The 18,332-nt window shown below is 40.1% G+C and overlaps 2 protein-coding genes across 2 annotated transcripts in view; both read left to right on the top strand.

Moving 5' to 3' along the window:
* Positions 1-5: 5 nt before the first annotated feature.
* nudcd3 (NudC domain containing 3) lies at positions 6-5,678 on the top strand. Its single transcript, XM_030742022.1, has 6 exons — positions 6-370; positions 784-1,088; positions 2,051-2,183; positions 2,271-2,414; positions 3,741-3,929; positions 4,967-5,678. Exons 1-6 carry the CDS (start codon positions 173-175, stop codon positions 5,075-5,077), a joined length of 1,080 nt encoding a protein of 359 aa, XP_030597882.1. The 5' UTR covers positions 6-172; the 3' UTR covers positions 5,078-5,678.
* A 5,592-nt stretch (positions 5,679-11,270) lies between these two features.
* The window catches only part of camk2b2 (calcium/calmodulin-dependent protein kinase (CaM kinase) II beta 2), a 76,610-nt gene continuing 69,548 nt past the window's right edge, over positions 11,271-18,332 (top strand). Inside the window, exons 1-2 of the mRNA XM_030742582.1 lie at positions 11,271-11,535; positions 17,393-17,487. Of these exons, the coding sequence (XP_030598442.1) occupies positions 11,474-11,535; positions 17,393-17,487 (157 nt within the window). The 5' untranslated portion in view covers positions 11,271-11,473. The remainder of the gene's footprint in view (positions 11,536-17,392; positions 17,488-18,332) is intronic.

Genomic DNA, 18,332 nt, shown 5'->3' with positions numbered 1-18,332 from the left:
AGTATTTGTATTGTTCTGGAAAGAAGAAAGTAGCCATTAAGAAGGGTTGTCCTGGTCGTCCCACTTATTTGTCTACTTATATTTATTAACAAACTGTCATTATTTTAGCTGGATAAGTATCGGTTGGGATTGTTTAAAGACTTGTTGAGAGGAATAAAGGTTAAAAGCTGCGATGGCGTCGCCGCTGGAGATGACAGAGATGTACGATAACGCTCTTCTGGGGATCCTGCAGCACGTTGGGAACATTCAGGACTTTCTGCAGGTCTATTTTGGGTTCTTGTACCGCAAAACGGACTTTTATCGCCTGCTTTCAAGTCCCAACGACAAGATGGGCTTCCCTCCAGGTGTGGCGGAGAAGATGGTGCTTAAGGTGAAATTTGTCAACATGTTAACCAGCTAAATGTTGTCAGTGCCATGGAAGCAGACACGGCAGAGTTATTTAATATTTTAAATTTGCAGTTTGTGTACATGCACGGCTAAAGGTTGTGCATCCAACTTTGGTTGTGTATATTTACAACCAAAGGTTAAAATGAAGTTGTTAGAATATTACCTACTTCTGTGGTCCTGGAGTTCCTCAGACTGCAGTGATCCGTCGATTAATTAGCACCTACATAATACTAAATAACTATTGTGCTTGGAGATCCCCTTATTTGTCTATGTGAGCCACACACCTTTGTTAGTGTCCTAAGACTTATTCAGGTGAAGGGCATGTCAGATCCTATGCTTGACTCGTCCCCCTCCTCTCAGATGATGGCCAGTGATAACCTTTAAATCTTTCCTCAGACATTTAAGTTATTTGAGAAGTTGGCGGAGCACGACAGAGAGAAAGTGCTGAGCGATCTGAAGAAGAGAGAGGAGAGTACGTATGTTCCCCCTCCAGTTCAGGAGTTGGAGGTTGCTTCTGAGCCTTGTAAGGAAACCGAGGAACAGAGCACAGAGGCGGCGCAGATGGAGAGCTCTCCCTCGGGTTCTGGTTCTGCTCCAGCAGCCTCGGGCACATCCGTCGTCCCTCAGCAAGATGGCAGCAGCAGTAGTCCAGCAGTTCATGAAGCTCAGGCAGGTGCAGCCAGCACAAAATCCCTTGGAGAGTAAGTAGCCACCAGCGTTTTTTAACCTTTGAACACAATACTGTCTCAGTAAATGCACTTAGCGAGGTAAATTTTAGTCCTTAAAATTATATTAGATGTCTGTCAACATGTTATCTAATAGGGTTAACCTTACTTTTATAAACTTGCAGCCTGGTTGGGCTTAATCTGAGCACACCCAGTTAGTGTGTTGAGATGTGATGCATAAACCAATGTGGCGTCTCATGCCATCTAAAAAAGATAGCTATTTCAGTTAATCTGTTAATAGTTTCTTTATACAGTACTTTAATCCAATGGGGGTAAGTTCGAGTTTAATTAGAAATGACGAAAGTAACCAAATTGATGCCTGCTACAGTATAATGCATAGAACATAAATAAAGTTAATTTGTCTTGCTGAGAAACCTTGTATGAGCATATGAATATAGATGTCAGAGCAAATGAGCAGGGGTGTGGCATTTATGGTCAGTGTGAGCTCCACATCATGACGAATCAAATGAAAGTACATACCTGTAGAACACTGCAGGTTTATTAAAAATCACAGCTTTAAAGGCTAACCTTACATGCTTTAACTGATAGACAACAACTGGTGCACTGACACAATATCCTGAGTGAGTCTTGTGCTTTAGCGTTAGTTCTAGGAAAAGAGTACATCGACATAACAGATACCGTTAAGTCAAACAGAGTCAAACAGATCAAGTCTTATACTAAGCATCCTGTACAGGTGTGCAGGGTTTTTACCAGCTCAGCAGTGCTTCTTACTCACTCACTGACTCTGGTATTGGTATCGTCAAAGCGTTTACACATGATAGATTTCTAATTTGATTCTGAAAGGGTTAATACCTTTCAGAATATAGTGTCCCTATTTAAGTGACTGTTAATAATACAGTAATTATCAGTGAGCTACTAAATAATTTTATATAATTTTTTAAAATAATTTTATATTGTATGTGAATTTTGTGTTTCAGTAGTCAAGAAAGCTTTCAGTCCAATCCTGACAGTTACAATGGGGCGGTGAGGGAAAACTACAGCTGGTCTCAGGATTACATGGATGTGGAGGTCCGTGTGTTTGTGCCTAAGACGGTTGTTAAAGGCAGACAGGTGAACACAGGTCTAGTCAACCATGTGACACACCAGGAATAATGCTCTGTGTCAGTTTGCTTTAACAGCTGTGTTCACATCCCTCAGGTCAATGTTAATTTGCAGACCAGCAGCGTGAGAATATGTGTGAGGGACGGAGCTGAAGAGAAAACACTGATGGAGGGTGAATTCACACACAAGATAAACACGGAAAACTCTCTGTGGAGTCTGGAACCAGGACACTGTGTGGTTGTGAGTGCACATGAACATTATTTGATTTTGTAATAACAACTTGAAAATTTCTGAAGAAATTTGAGGAACTAAGACCTAACAAGAGGTAACATCTGGTTATATGGCAGCGAAAAGATGTAATAGGAGCTGAAAGGAGGTCGCTGGCGCTAGCTTGGACTAACAGGCGCTAACATCACCTATATGGGGCAAATGTCTTCCTCCTATTAGTTCCTTTTACCTTGTTTGTTTCCACTTTAAAATAAAGTTGAAAGTCTGCAGCCAGCATGTCAGCCAATATGTCATATATAGAAACAAGTGTGGAAAGGCTGAAACTGTGCCAGAAACAGATTAGGAGGACGTATGAGGAATAATAAATGGTGTGCTTCAGTGCTAAAGGAGTGGCACACTAAAGCTTTTAAAAACCGAGTTTAAGAAGTGCAGAAAAGCAACAGCAGAATACAGATTTGAAACAGAAAGCTGGACAGTCGGGCCAAACAGAGTGCAGTTAGAGAACAGTTACAACTGAAGGAAACATTGGTCACATTTGAAGGAAATCAGTGATTCTGCCAGGCCTGCTCCAGAATCTAAGGCTGACTGGCTCATCATAGCTGCTCTACAGCTGGGGATCAGACCCAGACTTGCTTTAAAACTGATCAGCAAAATCTTAAAACCAATTCTAAAACATGAAACCAGGACTGTAGAAATCCTAGCTGCTGCATTTTTAACTAGTTGAAGGTGAGAGTGACTTAATTTACACCAGAAGAGGGAGTTGCAGTAATGTAGTCTAGATAAAATTAAAGATGGACTTTTTCCATGTTGGAGTTTGAAAGCATTGATTTTAATTTGGGAAATTTGCTTTTCAGGCAATAAGAGATGATGAATAGTTACATGTGGTGATTGAAGACAAGAATAGAATTTTGTCCATATTAATGACGTTTAAATTACACTCATCAAACTTAGTAACAGGCTTCACCCGCTTGCTAGCACTAATAGCTGCACTCACTTGCTATTTGTGGTAGTAGTGAACAGTTCCAATAGCAAACCGGTAAAATTCAGGCGATCAAACACTGGTTAGAACCCTGAGTAAGATCTTTTTTTTTCCCTTGGGGGATATTACGTTTATACTGTGTACAGGAACACTCGAATCTGCAGAGAACATTGCAGTATGGACTGTTTGTATTTTATGTTTAGGTGAGAAAAAGCTTCTGCTTTCTAGACCTCGGATTGAAAGGACAAGTGTAGAAATGTTTTCTGCTCTCAAAAGTAATTTTATCAAAATCTTCTGTTGGCTTTTTGAGGATTGTCTTATATTCTAACATATTTTAATTTAACGTCCCGTTTCTGCAGCTGTCACTGAACAAGACGTCCGAGGTTTGGTGGAATGCAGTTCTCAAAGGCGAGAAGGAGATTGATGTAAACCAAATTAACCGCGAGCGTTCCATGGCAACAGTGGACGAGGAGGAGCATGCTGTTCTGGACAGGCTCACGTTTGACTACCACCAGAAGCTGCAGGGAAAGCCACAGAGTCATGAATTGGTAAGCTGCAAATTCAACACAAACACAAGGAGCTGGGCTACTCACTAAAAACTAGACTTTTGAAAAAAATTAAAACTAACTGAAACAATTTTGTGAACTTAGAAAACAAACTAAATTAAGTATATAATAAAAATATAGAGGAAATAACCTCAGTTTTAGTATCTGTTAGTTTGATAAAAATGTTATTATAACTTGCCTAATGAGGCTTTGATGGACGCTTTTGTTGAGGCTCTGAATGTCTGCAAATTGGCAAATTCCACTTTTATACTGTGTGGAAAGTACTTTGTAACCTGGGTAAGAAACGTGCTATAGAAAAAAGCTGATTATTTTAGTATGTTAGTCTGTTAATATATTCTAGAATATATCTGGCTAAATCCACAAAGAGCAGTAAACCTCTGAGCTACAGCAACAGTAGAGGTCAGCTGATCTCTTTTATTGTTGGCTCCAGTTCTTGGTTATTATGTGAGGCAAGTAATTTTCCCTGCTGCAAGGCCACACTGGATTCTAGGGTTCCCTCACGTGCCAAATTCTGCTTTAACCTTCTCTAAATGGCTTAAACAGCTACATAGCTAGATATTTATGTAGATTTACTATATTAATCAGAATTCTGAGTTGTGGATTACAGGTTATAGTAGCTATAGGTAAGTGATAATAGAGTTGAAGGAATGATAAAAGTCTATAAATAATTGAAAATGGTTAAAATAGTTAGCTGAATCTAATGAAAACAAAGCTAAATCATTCACGTTCTGCCTCCACTATGAAGTAATCCAAATTTAAACTTCTGACTGAAATATTAAATTTAGTGAGAACAGTAATATGTATGTTTATATAATTATATATTAAATAAAATAACAATGTTCATATTACCAATAGGCTTAAATTACATTCAGATACTGAGCCAAGTGTTTAAATGCTATTCTGACAAAAATAGTTGAAGTCTCTGCTGTAGTGTACCTGGATTGTATGCGAATTATGAGGACATTTGTTAGCATGAGAGTTAGATACTTTAACATACGCATGTCCATGTTTCTTTGCAGAAAGTGCACGAGATGCTGAAGAAGGGCTGGGATGCTGAAGGGTCGCCTTTCAGAGGCCAGCAGTTCGACCCGTCCATGTTTGACATCCCGCCCAGTGCTGTGCAGTTCTGAGACGCAACCAAATCTCAGCCAAACATGAACTGAATCGTCTCTGTTTACAGAGCCGATGGCAGCAGACTCAACGTTTGCTGAAATTGTGGATGTTTGTCCCCAGCAAAAGAAGCTGCAAATTTGTGGAGTAACATGGATGGGAAGGGAATATTCCCAGATTCTGACAAGAACATGCCATTATATCAAAGCTGATATGTACAGTTGTACACTGTTTGGCTCATGATTTAATGCTGCAGTGCCTATGTGTTGTCTGCCCTACTGATTCTCTCTTTAATTTTTTTATTATCATCAGTTCTTTTGCTGAGTAACAGCTGAAATTTCCACCAAGTCTGACTGCAAAAAAAAAGAATCACAGGAAATGTTTTTTAGCATGTTGCATAATGTTACTGTACCAATGTTACTCCACCTCAGTAAAGTATGTTTTGGATTGTTTGGGGTTTTTTTGCATATATTTAGTTTTTCCGCTCAGGTTTTTCAACACACAAATTAAAAAAAAAAGGCCAACATTGCAGGATAAAGAAAAATTATGATTACCTGCTGGTTTACTGGTTCATCTGTCTTTCTCTGCTTTTGACTCCCAGACAAAGAAGAATAAAAAATAAAACCTTTTACAAATTAACATAAAAAGTGTTTTTCTGAATTCATTCCGCTCAAGGATTTGATTTATTTATTTATTTTGGAGACATAAAACCATATATCATGTGGTCGAAATATATATTTTACCATTTTATCCAATTTAAATTTGTGAAAGCATAATTCAAACTATCAGTCATTCAAAATAAATTGAACTTCCTAGTAAGAGTTTTGTGTAAACTTTATTTAAATTTGAACTAATGCATTTAGATTGAAATCCATTAGTAATGTCTAACCAGTTATAATTACTTAAGGATGCATTACTTTAACTTGAAGCTTTAGTAAGGTTGATAGTTTCATAATAAAGTTCAAGCGTTATTTGCCTGGAGGTAGCTGGGGAAAGGGGCGTCTTCTCTGCTTAGGCAGCTGTCCCCACTGTCCCCAGCCCCGAATAAGCAGAAGAAGATGGATAGATGGACTGTGTGATGCTACCATGTCAATATGGATAAAGATGAGGAATTTTTCCAGCACCTTGTTGAATGAAGAATTGAGGCAGTTTTGAAGGCAAAATGGTGTCCAACCCAGTACTAGCAAAGGGTAACTAATAAAGTTTCTGGGAATGTATTAATGTAGCTAGCTCCAGTTGGATGTGATTTTACCTATTTTATACAGTACTTTGGAAAAGTCCTGAGCCATATGGAGGCAGAACAGTGGCACTTGATTTTTATACTGAAAAGAAAATTTGGCATGGAAAGATGAAAAACCGAAAAAGGAAACATTGGCACTGAAAATTTTTTGTTGATGTTTTTTTGATAAAATGAAGACTAAATAAAAAGCTGCACTGGAAGATGAAATCAAAACATTTATAAAAATTAAAGCCTCAAATAAATAAATTTGTTTAAGGGTTTTTTTTTTTACATTAATAGTGTTTTCTTTAATGCTCAGTGCTTTGCAGTTTCAATTCTGTATGAGGATATTATTGTAGCAAATCTGTGCATGTGTATCTCAGTCCACGTGTAATCGATCTGTGTGGAAATCTGTGCATATCGAAATCTCTGTGTGTAATCAGATTTGTAAATGTGTAAATAAATGTGCAAGCATTTGTAGATATTGAAAAGTCAAATGTAGACATGCAGAGGTGAACTGAAAACAAGTTCTTTGAGCCTGTGGCCCAAGCTTGGAGCAAAGCCCAAAGTGCAGACATGCTCCCTGCTGGTATGTTCTGATCCATGGATTGTCATCCAGGGGGAGATGACAGAAGGAAGAAAATTCTCCCGCACTCCACCATTGGGATCCATCAGGTTTGATGTGCTGGGGAGGACGGAACACTGATAACTGCCCACTGTCGTTCTGGAACCGACCTCCTACAGGGCCAGCCAAGGTCCTGAGATCGTGGCATGTCCAGCAGCCAGTAAAAGTCCCTGGTACTCCATGAGACCAACCAGCTCAGAGTCTGCAAGACTTCAAACATGGCAGGTGACCACACTCCTTATTGGTGACTCAGTAATTCAAGATGTTGTAACAAGCTCAGCCATAACCCACTGTTTCCCAGGAGCCACTGTCCAAAACACAGAGGACCGATCTACTGAGCAGCCTGGCATTACAAAGTCATTGTTCATGCAGGAGCAAATGACATCCACAAAGAGCGACTCTGGACACTTATTCTGCTCACCAAAGAGACATGTGGAGCACGTTTTTGTGTCTGTTCTCATCCTCACCTGTAGTGTTGGGCATTTCAGCAGGTTACTGTCACTGCACAGCTGACTCTCATCAGCCTGCACTGCCCACAGTTTCCTGCATTGACACTTTCAGTTTCTTCTCTTCTACATCCAAATGAACCAGTGACCAGCCTTGTTACTACTGATGCCATCTGAGTCCTAATGCCAGCCCGATCAATCTCCACTTTTTTCAACTGCCTCTCATGAGAAGATAGGACCCTGTGCAAACATTCTAAATTTCCATATTGGAAGCTCTTTATCCTATAAATCCAAGTATCCTTGAACCTTTGGATCAACAGTTACTAATACATTACTATATAACTTTCTCAATCCACTTCTTTATATTAAAGTAATAATTAATAGGCTGTGGTGGCTGTAGCTCAGGAAGTAGAGCAGTCACCTACTAATCGGAAGGTTGGCGTTCAATTCCTGGCTGCTCTGGGCTGGATGCCAAAGTATCCTCGGGCAAGATACTGAACCCCAAGTTGTTCTCCGACGCAAGTGTTGGAGCACGAATGTGTGTAAGTAGTAGACAGTAAAAAAAAAACACTTAGCTTACTTACAGATGGAAGTGCTTGTATGAAAAGGTGTGAGTTTAATAAGGAAAACTTCTTTGTTTTTAAATATCGGGTGAAACAGTCACAATTGAGATACAACTGCTGTAATAGCAAGTCCATTACATACACTTTTCTGTAAACAGCAAAACAGAAAGTATTACAAATAATTTTCAAGGCAGGTATACACCAGCACAAGGACAATTGCACAACACAATAAATTTAATCTCAGTATAAATGTCATAATTAGAGTCCTTCTAAAGCTTGTGTAATTAAAAACTGGTCAATTATTTAAAGCAAATAGACTAAAAACCTGAATGTATTAAGGTCCTCATTACTTAGGAAACATCATTGTTGTACTGCATTGCATTGCATATACGTTCATACGTCTTGTATATTAAGTATCTTATCTCCACTCATCTTCAGACTCATCTGTCTTTTCACTGTGGCGATGGAAATAATAATCTGATAATGTGTTGAAGAGAAGAATGGAAAATGGAAGATGGAAAAACAGAAAGCAAAATGGAGTAAGCCTGAATAGTTTATTCTTGGAGGCAAGAGTAGATACTTGATCTGCCTAATGAACCCAGACCACAGCCAGTTTATTGAATTTTTCTTTCCCTGCAAAATATTTTTAAAGACATCATTTAATACTTTGGGCTTTCTTGTTTAACGTAGGGCAGTGTAGTTGATACTGCTCTCATATCTGTGGCTGATAGATTCAGTGATATTCCCATTGGTGGTTGGTTTAAGTGTAATGTTAGGAGTAGTTTTACTCTGTTCCCACTCACAAATGATTATTTTGCCTGTCCCTGAATTTTCATTTAACATTCATCTGGTTGCTACGCTACTTCTAGTCTCTTCCTGTGTATACCAGAGAGTCTGTCTGGGACAAAATCTTTTCTTTTGTGCTGGCTTTATATGTTATGCAAGCTATGTAGCTCTACCTTCATTAGCATATTTGACATGAGCATTTAACTTCACATTAATCAGTGATGTAGATTTTAATTGCGAGTACTGATGCTTCAATAGGCTGTTAAGACATTAAATTAATGGTTAATAAATTGTTTGTGAATGCCATTTAGCTCTAGCTAAATGACTACCATAGCTCTAACATGACTCAATGGATATACAGTCCTCTCCAAAAGTATTGGAACAGTTGGAACAATCTCTTTATTTCTGCTGTAGACTGAAAACATTTGGGTTTAACATTAAAAGATGAGACAAAAGATCAACATCCATCCATCCATCCATCCATCCATCCATCCATCCATCCATTCTCTTCCGCTTATCCTGTTCAGGGTTGTTGGGGGCTGGAGGTCGCGAGCTCAGCTTTTATTTTCAGATATTTACATCTTGATCTGATACACAGTTCAGAAGATAGCACCTTTTATTTGAAGCCACCCATTTTTTTCTTGTGAGCAAAAGTATTGGAGGATTGTTTGACAGATGTGTTTTGTTGCCCAGGTGTGTCCTGTTACATTGATTATTCAAACAATAAATAGCACTAAATGTCTATGCTCAGTTTCAGTCACTCTATCTCCTGAGCTATGGCAACATTACCCATGGACATGACCACATGTCATGTGAAGCCACAGGTAGGAGTGCTGATTTTGGAAATCCTGGTATGGGTCGTATTTCAGGGTCTGCACAAATGACTGATAGAAAGTCCTTTGCATTGGAGGACATGTTGGCTGGGCCCCATGGGCTTAGGCCTGGCCACCAGGTGCTCTCCCTCAAGCTCCCTCCCCTTTCCTGGCTCTAGGGTGGGGCCCTGGTAACCCTTTCCTGGGCATGGTAAACTGTTCTCTTGATGTCTCTTCCATAAAGGTTGTCTGCACAAATCCATGCTCCTCCACACTGAAAGGAGCCACTTGAGATGGTTTGGGTATCTGACTAGGATGCCTCTTGGGTGAGGTGTTCTGGGCATCTCCTATGCTGGATACGCTGGACAAATTATAGCTCATCTGGCCTGGGAATGCCTTAGTGTGGGGAGAGCGAGGTCTGGACTTCTCTGCTTAGGCTGCTGCCCCTGCGATAAGCAGAAGAAAATGTATGGATCGATTTATCAACAGACTTATAATAAGAAATTATAATAACTTTGCATCTAACCATTTATTTGTGTATTTATTTGGCCTATTGATAACAAATAGGATAATTAGCTTATGATAACAAATACCTTCCAGTAATTACAGTTATTTAAATCACATTTCTTGCATAGATCAGGCGCTCACATCTTGGAAATGTCTGCTCTAACAGTATATTGTCTTTTAGGAGCTTATAAATGTGTTTCATCTGAAAAGTAGCCTAACAAGGCTTTAGGCTTACATAATGAAAGATAGCCTAACAAACAGCCTAAACAGGTAGTCTAGTAAGTAGCCTAATTAAAATGTCAGATTAGTAAACTGCACCACCTGCCATTTACCTATACAATATTTACCATAAGTGCAGCATGAATGCAAAGTACCATAAATGGACCCAAAAGCAATTCCCTGCCACCACTACCATCACCTCCACCACCGCCTTGAACCACAGGATGGTGCAGCCAGTCAGTGTTGCGTCTAATCTTCCTTAGTCCAACATCTGTACAGGATTCATGTTACTATCATGCTTACCTGACTTACCTTTGGTAGCTAGAAGCGCACAAACATTAGTAAGCAATACAAAATAATTATGCAGAGATGCTGGGATGGACCACGACAAGACTTCTTGGTAAAAATGATACGACTCTTTTTTTTATTTTCTATTTTTACTGTATTGCTTTAAATAAATAGTACCTCTAAAATAAACGTTATGGAGTAGAAAGTGCGATATTTGCATCGAGAATAATAGTGGATGTTGAAGCAGAAAGCTATATAACACTGAAATATTAATTTCTACTAAGAATCCAAAAACATTAAAACTAACAATAATATTTTATGGGAGGGGGAAGTATAGAGGGGAATACCCCATGTCCTATATGTGGACACGCCCATGTCCTCCTTCCCACCGTTTTATTAAAAGTATTTTATTTGATTATTTTATTTGTTATCATGTCTGTTAATATGCAAAGCATTCTTAGATTTTGTGATTAACTGAGGGACTCCTCACTGAAGCCTAAAAATAGACTCACACGGCGCCCTCACTCAGTTCCAAGTGCAGTAATGTCATTATATCCTTCAGGCTTCTCTTCCTTTTACGATTTATTAGGTGTAATCAAATTTTGCGCTCCTCCGCGCTCTTCAGTCAGCTCAGTCCCAGCCTTTGATTTTCCCTTTTCTTTATTTCTTTTTCCTTTTTTGTATCCGGAGAGACACGTCATGTGGTGAGCTCACATTACCATTTCGTGTGGTATTTAAAGAGTGCGTCCTCCTTGGCAGAACGGAGAGCCCACTGACGTCCGATCCGGGACCGTGCGCGTGTCTGCCGGGCTGCAGTTGAAGCACTCCGCCGTCCGGAGGTCTAAGGTGGGCGGAGACTTGAGATCGAGGTCCTCCCGTGTGGAGATAGAGACGCACCGTACATTTCGGACTCGGCACCCGCACACCCGTCCGAGGAGAGGAGGAAACATCATGGCAACGACTACTTGCACGCGTTTTACAGATGAATACCAGCTGTACGAGGAGCTTGGCAAGTAAGCCGCTGTTATATTAATTATCCAAAGTCTCCTGCATGCAGCCTGACCCCGTCCTGTAACCGTACAGAGCGTGAGGAATCGAGGTCTGCACATCTGTGGTGATGGATGCAGCTCCATCCTTTCACAACAAAGTGCACGCTGGTCTGGAGAAACTAAAATTAGCCTCCTCTATACCCAAATCCTCAGTGTAGGGCGCCTTTTTGGACTTCTTCAAATGCATGAGCCAGATAGGGTTGTTTGAGCCCAGGAATACTTAAGGGCAGCCCCCCCCCCCCCCCCTCCCCCCTCCCCCGCCCAAAGGCTAATTAGGGACAAACAGGCCTATTATCAGGAAAAAAAAAACCTGATGTGTTGGAATTAAGCTTCCCTCATCACCAACTGGCTTTAATCACAGTGGCACAAAGCTTAACAGAGAAGTCAAAGAATAATGCTGCCACTGCCCTTGATCTACTGCAAATCTAATGAGGTGTGTCTTGAGATTAAAAAGGAAAAGAAACGGAGAGATTGGGGATGTGTGGTCCCTAATAAGATGCAGACAAATTGAGACTGAAGAGGCTATGGGTGCCACAGTGGGTAGAGGCAAAGTGAACTCAATGTCTCTGTCAGGTTGTGCGTGGGTAGAGAGGATCTCTCTGCATGTTTGCCTCACAGGAACATTTATTCAAGAGCCAGCCGTGGAGGGAAAAAAAGTAAATTGTGAGTGCTGTGGTTGGTTTCAGTTTTAAACCTTTGATGTTCATTTTAAGTTCAGTTATTTTTGTGATCTCCAGCCTTCTGCGTGAGTGCGTGCGCGCGCGCGTGTGTGCGTGTATGAAGTGATAAGTTAAAGACAATGGTCATACTAGCAGCAGCTGCCCTTGCTGATAACAGAGACTTATTGCTGCTTTGCTTGTGTTGTCACTTTCTGCCATGTCCTGGGTTCATGAGCGTTCGATGCAGATGTAAAGACAGAATTTATGACCGCTCATTGCCTGACTTCATTTCTAACCAAGCAACTTTTAAATACTAATGTCATGTTTTATGAATCTTGATTTGAATAAAGAAAAAAAGAATAACTCTTTCATTGGACAAAAATGGAAGACATTTCCAGATATTCCATTCAGAAGGTATATACAGAAAACAAGGGCAGAGGGTATGTGTTTAGGTTAGGTTAATTGGTGATTCTACATTGCCCATAGTGCTGAGTGTGACAGGCTGGTGACTTGTACAGGGTGCAGCCTGCCTCTCACCCTATGACAACTGGGATAGGCTCCAGCCCACCCCCGTACCCCTGAACAGGATAAGCGGAAGCAAATGTATGATGTAATTGAGTGCCATATTTCTCTCTCCAGGACCTAACCTAGCAGTGACAACATGTATACATTCACCCATACATTCATAAAAGCCCCTTTGTTCTACATCTGACTGCTTTTTCAATCTAGCATTCACACACACATCAACACTCCAGTGAGTGTATCAGGAGCAACTTGGGATTCGGTATCTTGCCCAAGGATACTTTGGCATGCAGACAGGAGCAGGAATTGAACCACCAACCTACCAATTAGTGGATGGCCTCCTCTACCTCCTGAGCTACAGCCAGTGCTTGAAATGTTGACTTTGGAATTACCTTTAGAAAAGTTACTCTGATTATGCTCACTCCACTTCTGTAACGCTAGCTACATGCTGAAGTACCGCAAGCACAACTTCATATCTGAAATATCAGAAATTTTTGGTTCATAGCCGAAAAGCCCAGGGAGCTCTGGGTTTCTCTGCTTAGGCTGACCCAGAAGAAAATGAATGGTTGGTTCAAATCATTATCAATATGTTCGGTGCCAACACCTACCTGTAACACATGGTGGAGGCTCTGTCATGGTTTGAGGTTGCACTTCAGCCAGTGGTGTTGATGATGCAATTATAAACACAGAAAAGTATGCTCAGATTTTGATCCACCATCCAGTAACATCTGGAAAGCATCTGATTGGCAACATCTTAATTTTTCAACAAAAGGCAGCCAGCATTCAAAGAAGAGTTTCCTTCAAGAAGCCTGGGCAACTGTTCCTCAAAACTACTTAAAGAAATTATAAGAAAGCTTGCCTAAAACTGCCTTAATTCTTTATGGCATAGATTCAGTAAGGTGCTGGAAACATTCCTGTGACATTTTTGTCCATATTGACATGACAGCATCACACAGTTGCAGATTTGTTGGCTGCGCATCCATAATGGGAATCTCCCATCCCACCACTTCACAAAGGTGCTCTCTTGGGTTGAGATCTGATGACTATGGAGGCCATTTGAGCACAGGGAACTCATCGTGATCTTGAAGAAACCAGTTTGAGATCATTTGAGCTTTGTGGGGGATAACTGAGGCTACAATTCTCAGCAAATTCACTTAAACCCATCCGGCACCAACAACCTTTCTTCTCCATTCTGATGGTTAGTTTAGAAGTTCACCTTGACCACATCTACATGCCTAAATACGTTCAGTTGCTGCCATTTGATTGGCTGATTAGATATTTGTGTTAACAAACAGTAATGTCCCTAATAAAGTGGCTGTAAGTGTAAAGTTGTGTGTGTGCTAATAATCCAATAAGCACACACAAAGAACTAAAAAACATTATTTTAGTATTTTTAGTTTTACTGAAATAGAGTGCTACTATATTTCTTCCACTACTGATTTAATGTGCTTAAGTTTATCTTAGTCTATGATATATATGTTTCACTTTAATTGTCAGGTAGAAATCTGCTATTGTGACATCCCAAATGTAGAAGCAAGAAGTTCAAAAGACTTCAAGCCAGTAAAAACAAGAAGAAAGAAAAGTTATTTAAGTTTTTCTCCTGAAAATCTGTCTTTGTTCTATGCCAGATTTGTCTACTATGGCCAAACAGCTCATCAGGAGTGCCTATGAACTGCTAATTTTGCATATTTGCAGATTATGAGATGGAAATAATTTTTAGAGCCGCATTTATTGCAAATGGATTTTTTGTTTTGGCAAATTAGCAACTTGCTACAGGTGTAAACAAAATTGGTAGACTCCAGCATCCAAACATTGTAGAAAGAGATTAATGATGTAAGATTTTAACCTCATGTCATATTCTTCATTACCAGATGGAGTTGCCAGGGAGATTGCCATATTGTTATTATTATATGAAGGAATAGACTTGATACTAAAAGTTTTTCTAGGTTAAAAGCATTTTCTATCTGGTTAATTAGCATCCATTTTATTGTATTATGAGAGAGAGAAGATAGAAGATTAGGTAAGAGAGGTGCTACACTCAGAGATAAATTAATCCAGGTTTTGGACCTCGATCCAGCCCTCCTTCTGATTCCCACCTGCCCTGCAGATCACCTGTCATGTTTAAGCTCTGCTGCCTTTCCCACCAACCGGCAGGATGTCAGCAAGTGTCATGCTTAGTCACCCCGTATCCCCATAATATATTCATGTTGGAGAGCTTGTGAGAGGCAGGGGCTCTAAGGGGAGTGTGAGTGTTTCATTGCGTAACAATGCTGAGGTGAGATAAAATTAGCTCTGAGAAATGACAGAGGTGGTTATTTCTGTTGGTCTCCACTGAGTTTGATGAGCAAATGTGGCCCTAAAAACTCCAGAATGCACACACTTAGAGTACTTATCATTGAAAAGCTGCTTTTCTTACCTGTTTCATGCCACTGAAATCACTGGAATTATTCCAGTTGTAGAGGAGAAAAGACAGTAAATAATAATGGAAACAATTAGTCAGAATGTATATAGTCTGTGACCACAGGGGGCATCATTGTTGCCTGTGTAGATTGTTAATTGTTAAAAAGCTGTAGATTCTCCTAAAACTTTGATGTTTTACTTCTCACATAAGTGGGTTGACTGATGGCGGGGGGGGGGCTTTTAGGATTATTTTTTGCTGACTCAGCTACTTTAAGACACTTTGTTGGCTGCTGCCATTCACAGCAGTGATACAAGCAAGGAATTCACAATTAATGTTTAGTCATGTTTAGTTTAAATAGCACCAAATCACAACAGGCACCTCGAGGTGCTTTATACTGTAAGTTAAGACCCTGCAGTATCCTTCAAAAAACCCCAACAATCAAATGAGCCCCTATGAGCAAGCAAGGAAAAACTCTTTTTTAGCAGGAAGAAATCTGAGGCTCAGTGAGGGACAGCCATCTTCTGCGAGCGGTTGTAGGGTGAGGGGAAAGAGAAAAGCAAAAAAGCATTGGGAGACAGGATAAAAACAGACTGAGGGTCAGAGAAGAAAAAGAGAAGAAGTGCTCAGTATGTCTCATGAAGTCCTGCAGCAGTTTGACCCTAGAGCAGCATAACTAAGGCAGGGTTCAGGGTCACCTGATCCAGCCCTATCTACAAGCTTTATCAATAGGAAAGTGGGTGCTTGTCTCCCAAATCAAACCCGAGCTGGTTCCACAGGAGAGGCTTATAAAATTTTCTTCATTTTTATTATAAGTGTGTTCTACTAGTTACAGAAGCAAGGATATGAAAGCAAGACAGGATATGTGTGTGAATGAGAGAGAAACAGGTGGAACTGTGAGGATGAAGTGAAGAGTCTCTCTAACTTTGGAGGCAAAGTTAGAGAGACAAGGTTGAGATGGTTTGTACACATGCAGATGAGGGACAGTGGGTATATTGGGCAAAGGATCTTGGCTATGGAGCTGTCAGACAGGAGGAAAAGATGAAGACCACAGAGAAGATTCATGGATGTAGTGAAGGAAGACATGCAGAGGGTTGGTGTGACAGTGTCACTGTAGTAGACCATATCATAGCTCACCTTACGCAGCCAGACTAGCTTAAGCCTAACCTTAATTGCCAGTCTGGGTTCTATATGATGTAATCATATGATGTATATAAAAAATGGAATTGTCTCCCGTGTCTGAAAAATGAAGCCATTGTTAAAATGCCTTAAACCTGCAGGAGGGAGAAAAAAGAACCCAAGTTGTATAGAAGTCTATGAGAAAGCTGCTTACTAGATTTATGACCTCAGTGAACACTTTCCTGATGAGTTTATGCTCATTTTATAATTTATGCTCCTGTTTAAATGCAAATAAAGCAATAATGGAGAGTACTTTATTATATATTAGTGACTACTATATAATAGCACTTTGTCCCTATATTCTGCAGTCAGATCCAGTCTTTGCTAATCATGGAAAAATGCATTTATTATAAACACTTGATTCTGTAAGAGTGGAAGTGATCCAAAAACATAGTAAAGAGAACCAAAGAAATGTGATCAAAATATGAGGTTAAGAAAATTTAGGCTTGTTGTTTTAATTTATTCTCTTCCCAACATAGTCTCAGTTTGTTCTTGGAAAAGGATAGACAAGAAAAGATAGCTGCAACAAAGGGGACTTTGTGTGGAGTTTGATTATATAACCAGCTCCACATTATCTAATAGATGGATTTCTTGGCTTAAAAAAGTGCAGAAATTGATCTCAAATTCTTAATTACAAGTGAGGTGCCACTGCAGGAAAAGGCATTTTTGCCGTGTTTTTCTTTCTAAAATGATGTTTTTTATGTGGCTGTGGTTGAATTTAGGGCTTAGGTTAGGTTATAGTTAGGGTTCACTGAGCTACTGTTGGGCTGAGGTTATGCAGAGAAGAGGTAAGAGGAAACACAATCTGACACAACAGATTTGATGCTAAAATGTATTCAGCTGCTGCAGAATACATTTTAGCATCAGTGGTGGTATTTTTAAGGGATAAGACTCTAAACTGCCTAAAACCTTTGAATAAAACTCTATCAGATCAGGCAGGCAGAAAGGAGTCCAGGATGACAGCAAGGTCAGTCTGATAGCTGAGATGTCCCTTTTGATGCTGACCAAGCTTATGTAGCAGCTGACCCATCTCATCCCTGTGTCTCCTGTCTTTGTTTTCCAGGGGGGCCTTTTCAGTGGTGCGTCGCTGTGTCAAACTCTGTACAGGCCAAGAGTATGCTGCCAAAATCATCAACACCAAAAAGCTCTCGGCCAGAGGTGAGAGAGAAAAAACAAAGCTATCAGATACTCTGTGCGTTTTCAGGAATATGCAGCAGCAGAGGATTTATTCCATCATCATGTGTATATCCCAGATTGGAAAGCTCACATTAGCATATTTTAGTGCTTGTTTGATTCCAGCGTGTGAAGCCTTCACGTCTGTTTCTTGGAGAGAGGCAGATGATGGCCTCAGTCATAATCCATAGGACAAGAACTAATCTGTGCACTGAAAATCAAGCATTTCCCCAAAGAAATACGTACAAGCACAGCCCAGCTATGAGGCAGCAGCATTAAGATTTTTTACTTCTTCTCCCAATATAACACTGATCAAATAAAGGGGAAAAAAAAGATGAAACAAAACACCTCTGAAAACATCTAAAAATACAGCACTGTGCAGAAATGAGACGATAGGTGGAACTGTGGGAGTGTCAGCGTCACACCACCTTTATTAAAAACACAACTGCTTGTGTCTCAGACTCAGGACGGTTTGGGCTGAAATTGTTTGTTGCTCTGTCTGCAGGATTCACACAGACGTCTGTGTCTAAAGCAGGACTAACTGTCTGCAGCACAGACACTCAACTTAACCAAAGCTCTGCTTGTCTTCTTTCCTCTCCTTGGTTCCTTTTTCTTGTTTTTCCTGTCATTTCCTTACCTGTTTGCTTCATCTCCTCCTCTTCTTCTCTATCTTTTTGCTATATTTTATCCTGTGTTATGCCTCTCTTGTTTTATCTTTCTTGTTTACCTGTTTTTATTTCCTCTTCTCTCTTTCTGTCTCCTATCATTCCTGATATTTCACTCCTTTCCTTTTCTTTCCACTTAGATTGTACTCTACTTTTGTTCCCATT

Source organism: Archocentrus centrarchus, chromosome 12 (assembly GCF_007364275.1).
Source record: "Archocentrus centrarchus isolate MPI-CPG fArcCen1 chromosome 12, fArcCen1, whole genome shotgun sequence".
Taxonomy (NCBI): Eukaryota; Metazoa; Chordata; class Actinopteri; order Cichliformes; family Cichlidae; genus Archocentrus; species Archocentrus centrarchus.
The sequence above is the reverse complement of the archived record's forward strand: the minus strand, read 5'-3'. Positions and strand labels throughout refer to the sequence as shown.

Excerpts from the sequence above, each read along its gene's own strand:
- nudcd3 (XM_030742022.1), top strand. The coding sequence starts at position 173 with ATGGCGTCGCCGCTGGAGATGACAGAGATGTACGATAACGCTCTTCTG. Across the intron at positions 2,184-2,270 it reads CGGTTGTTAAAGGCAGACAG|GTCAATGTTAATTTGCAGAC; the intron begins GTGAACACAGGT and ends CACATCCCTCAG. Across the intron at positions 2,415-3,740 it reads AACCAGGACACTGTGTGGTT|CTGTCACTGAACAAGACGTC; the intron begins GTGAGTGCACAT and ends CCGTTTCTGCAG.